Source organism: Oncorhynchus kisutch, unplaced genomic scaffold (assembly GCF_002021735.2).
Source record: "Oncorhynchus kisutch isolate 150728-3 unplaced genomic scaffold, Okis_V2 Okis04b-Okis11a_hom, whole genome shotgun sequence".
NCBI classification, from domain to species: domain Eukaryota; kingdom Metazoa; phylum Chordata; class Actinopteri; order Salmoniformes; family Salmonidae; genus Oncorhynchus; species Oncorhynchus kisutch.
The window spans coordinates 9638160-9643159 of record NW_022261981.1 but is presented as its reverse complement, the minus strand read 5'-3'; the positions used below and the strand labels follow the sequence as shown (position 1 = coordinate 9643159).

The following is a 5000-nucleotide window of genomic DNA, read 5'->3' as shown; positions in this document are numbered from 1 at the left end:
ACGGATTATACCTGGAGGGAGGGAGGAGAGAGGAGGGAGGAGAGAGGAGGGAGAGAGCGAGGGAGGAGAGAGTGAGGGAGGGAGAGGGGGAGGGAGGGAGGGAGGGAGGAGAGAGGGAGGGAGGGAGGGATGGAGGGGGGGAGGAGAGAGGAGGGAGGGAGGGAGGGAGGGAGGGGGAGGGAGGGGAGAGGGAGAGGGAGGAGGGAGGGAGGGAGGGAGGAGGGAGGGAGGGAGGGAGAGGGAGGGTGGATGGAGGGTGGAAGGGATGGATGGAGAGGGAGGGAGGGAGGAGGGAGGGATGGAGGAGAGAGGGAGGGAGGGAGGAGGGAGGGATGGAGGAGAGAGGGAGGGTCACGTAAACCCACAGGGTCAGCTTGATCTATACAGGTACATGCTGTGCTTCATGTAAACCCACAGGGTCAGCTTGATCTATACAGGTACATGTTGTGCTTCATGTAAACCCACAGGGTCAGCTTGATCTATACAGGTACATGTTGTGCTTCATGTAAACCCACAGGGTCAGCTTGATCTATACAGGTACATGTTGTGCTTCCCACAGGGTCAGCTTGATCTATACAGGTACATGTTGTGCTTCCCACAGGGTCAGCTTGATCTATACAGGTACATGTTGTGCTTCCCACAGGGTCAGCTTGATCTATACAGGTACATGTTGTGCTTCCCAGGGAGAAGAGAGGGAAGGAGGAGGGAGGGATGGAGGGGGAGGGAGGGAGGGAGGGAGGGATGAGGGGAGGGAGGGATGAGGGGAGGGAGGGAGGGTCACGTAAACCCACAGGGTCAGCTTGATCTATATAGCTACATGAGTCTGTTTCTCGTCACAGTGAAACAGAAATACCAGACTGTAGCCTGAGAGCCGCAGGGCCAGGTGACATACTGTTTCACTGTTATCAACAGACTGATATGATTATACACCTAGGCTGTGTTCCAAATGGAATCATTTTCACCTAGGTAGTGCACTCCTTGTCCCCTAGGTAGTGCACTCCTTGTCCCCTAGGTAGTGCACTCCTTTTCCCCTAGGTAGTGCACTGCTTGTCCCCTAGGTAGTGCACTCCTTGTCCCTTAGGTAGTGCACTCCTTTTCCCTTAGGTAGTGCACCTCCTTTTCCCCTAGGTAGTGCACTACTTTTGACAAGTGCCTATTGAGAATAGGGTTCCATTTGGGAGATATACATACAGTATAACACTACAGTTAGTTTCCCCCAGGATTAGAGGCTGAGCTCAGAATTAGAGGCTTTCATACAGTATAACACTACAGTTAGTTTCCCCAGGATTAGAGGCTGAGCTCAGAATTAGAGGCTTTCATACAGTATAACACTACAGTTAGTTTTCCACAGGATTAGAGGCTGAGCTCAGATTAGAGGCTTTCATACAGTATAACACTACAGTTAGTTTTCCCCAGGATTAGAGGCTTTCATACAGTATAACACTACAGTTAGTTTTCCCCAGGATTAGATGCTGAGCTCAGAATAAGAGACTTTGTGGTTCGACAGTATAAACCACTACCCGGTTACACAATAAACACCTTGGATTGTAAATCCTCACAACACTTGTAGGATTTCTCATCTTCAGTGTCCCTGAATAACAATGAGGGTATCCTGATGCTCGGTTGCAGTACACGGTCTTGTTAGCAGGGTGACGGTATTGTCATGAGACTGGAGGCAGAACTGAGCCATATCCACTAGATGGGCCAGATGCAAACAGTAAAATGTCATTATTGTATAGAGAGAGAGAGGGGAGAAGGAGAGGGAGAGGGAGAGAGAGAGAGAGGGAGAGGGAGAGAGAGAGGGAAAGAGAGAGAGAGGGAGGGAGGGAGAGAGAGAGAGAGAGAGAGAGAGAGAGAGAGGGAGGGAGAGAGAGAGAGAGAGAGAGAGAGAGAGAGGGAGAGGGAGAGAGAGAGAGAGAGAGAGAGAGAGAGAGAGAGAGAGAGAGAGAGAGAGAGAGAGAGAGAGAGAGAGGGAGAGGGAGAGGGAGAGAGAGAGAGAGAGAGAGAGAGAGAGAGGGAGAGGGAGAGGGAGAGGGAGAGGGAGAGGGAGAGAGAGAGAGAGAGGGAGAGGGAGAAAAGAGAGAGAATGAGAGAGGGAGAGGGGGGGGGGGGTGAGTATCACTAAATTCCTCTCGCCAAAAGCCGCAAATCTAATTTCCTGTTTTGAAGAGGTTTTCAAGTTCAGTTTCTTCTCATTGAGGTCAACTGGGATTTCACCATGACTCCCTGTTCTGTTTTCACACACCTACAACTTACCATACAGTCCCATCTATGGCGGCTGCTAGCCTTTTCCCATTACAGAGGCACATGGCGAGAACAGCACATGACAGAGTATTACACAGAGTGATGAACTCAACACAATCCTCAACGTCCCCAGATGGGGACAACAGGTTATTAAATCTGTGTGTGTTCATAACTTCCACCTCTATATATATATATACACACACACACACACACACGCTGTTGGATTTGTACTGTAGCATTTGACAGGATATCTAATGATGCAATACCATCACAACAGGAAACCGCTGGTTAATTTATACTCCACACACACCCGCACGGCACATACACACCCATACACACCCCCCCAGCAGATACTCTTATCCAGAGCAACACACACACACCTGCACAGCAATACTGCAATAGAGCTTCAAGGACTAATGGCAGTTTTTAGTGGCTTTGGCCACATCCCCAAAGTAAGGTCAGGGTCGGCTCTAGCCGTTTGGGGGCCCTAAGCAAAATTTTGTTTGGGGGGGCCCCCCACCTCACAGCAAAACATTTTAATGGCCCCCCTCTTTAAAACATTTAAAATGTTTAAAACATAAAATTTCCGGCAATTCTACAAAAATAAATATTTCTTTTGTTAATATGATATTTGAGTTAGAAATCAATGGGGGGGCCCCCTGGAGGTCAGGGCCCCCTGGAGGTTAGGGCCCCCTGGAGGTCAGGGCCCCCTGGAGGTTAGGGTCCCCTGGAGGTTAGGGCCCCCTGGAGGTCAGGGCCCCTGGAGGTCAGGGCCCCCTGGAGGTTAGGGCCCCTGCAGGTCAGGGCCCCTGGAGGTCAGGGACCCCTGGAGACCAGGGCCCCTGGAGGTCAGGGCCCCCTGGAGGTTAGGGCCCCCCGGTCAGTATTCGTGTAACAGCTGTTGGAAGGAGAGGACCAAGGTGCAGATTCAGACTTTGTTTTGAACAAAGTATCAAAGAGAACGAAGGAAAAGCCAAAACAGTCCTGACAGGTGCAGAAAGACAAACAAAAACCCTGTGGGAAAAAGCTACCTAAGTATGGTTCCCAGTCAGAGACAACGATAGATAGCTGTCCCTGATTGAGAACCATATCTGGGCAAAAACAAAGAAATACAAAAACATAGAAACACAAAACATAGAATGCCCACCCTAGTCACACCCTGGCCTAACCAAAATAGAGAATAAAACCTCTCTATGGCCAGGGCGTGACAATTCGGCCATGATTACTACATGTTTAGGTGTAAAAATTGTAAATTGTTTTCCTCATTAATCTACACACAATATCCCACAGTGACTAAGCAAAACTGTTTTTAAGAAATGTTTGCAAATTTATGAAGAAATAAATAATAGAAATACCTTATTTACATAAGGAGACTAGTCAGGATCGAGGGAAAGATAAACGGAGCGAAGTACAGAGAGATCTTTGATGAAAACCTGCTCCAGAGCACTCAGGACCTCAGACTGGGGCGAAGGTTCACCTTACAACAGGACAACGACCCTAAGCACACAGCCAAGACAATGCAGGAGTGGCTTTGGGACAAGTCTCTGAATGTCCTTGAGTGGCCCAGTCAGAGCCTGAACTTGAACCTGATTGAACATCTCTGGAGAGACCTGAAAATAGCTGTGCAGCGACGCTCCCCATCCAACCTGACAGAGCTTGAGAGGATCTGCAGAGAAGAATGGTAGAAACTCCCCAAATACAGGTGTGCCAAGCTTCTAGAGTCATACCCAAGAAGACTGGAGGCTGTAATCGCTGCCAAAGGTGCTTCAACAAAGTACTGAGTAAAGGTCTGAATACTTATGCAAATGTGATATTTAACTTTATTGTTTTTAATAACTTTGCAAAAATGTCTAAAAACCTGTTTTTGCTTTGTTAATATGGGGTATTGTGATGTCATTATGGTGTATTGTGATGTCAATATGGGGTATTGTGATGTCATTATGGTGTATTGTGATGTCATTATGGGGTATTGTGATGTCATGATGGGGTATTGTGATGTCATTATGGTGTATTGTGATGTCATTATGGGGTATTGTGATGTCATTATGGTGTATTGCGATGTCATTATGGTGTATTGTGATGTCATTATGGGGTATTGTGATGTCATTATGGGTATTGTGATGTCATTATGGTGTATTGTGATGTCATTATGGGGTATTGTGATGTCATTATGGTGTATTGCGATGTCATTATGGTGTATTGTGATGTCATTATGGGGTATTGTTGATGTCATTATGGGTATTGTGATGTCATTATGGTGTATTGTGATGTCATTATGGGGTATTGTGATGTCATTATGGGGTATTGTGATGTCATTATGGGGTATTGCGATGTCATTATGGGGTATTGTGATGTCAATATGGGGTATTGTGTGTAGATTGAAAAAACTATTTAATCCATTTTAGAATAAGGCTGTAACGTAACAAAATGTGGAAAAAGTGAAGGGGTCTGAATACTCTCTGAATGCACAACATATACTATATTAAGAAGAGCTCTGAGTAATGATGACTGGGGCCTACTGTACCGGGAAAGAAACCGGCTCTGAGTAATGACGACTGGAGTCTATTGTACCAGGAAAGAAAACAGCTCTGAGTAATGATGACTGAGGCCTACTGTATCAGGAAAGAAACCGGCTCTGAGTAATGATGACTGGGGCCTACTGTACCAGTCTACTGTATCAATCTACTGTACCAGTCTACTGTATCAGTCTACTGTAGCGGGAAAGAAAACTGTGAAACATTATCATCTAAAAAAGG

At 47.0% G+C, this 5000-nt stretch overlaps 1 protein-coding gene across 1 annotated transcript in view; it reads right to left on the bottom strand.

The window, feature by feature from the left end:
- Positions 1-5000, bottom strand: part of LOC116359732 (carbohydrate sulfotransferase 15) — a 33980-nt gene that overhangs the window by 19521 nt on the left and 9459 nt on the right. The window contains exon 3 of the mRNA XM_031813110.1: positions 1-11. This exon is cut by the window's left edge and continues 136 nt beyond it. Within this exon, the coding sequence (XP_031668970.1) occupies positions 1-11 (11 nt within the window). The remainder of the gene's footprint in view (positions 12-5000) is intronic.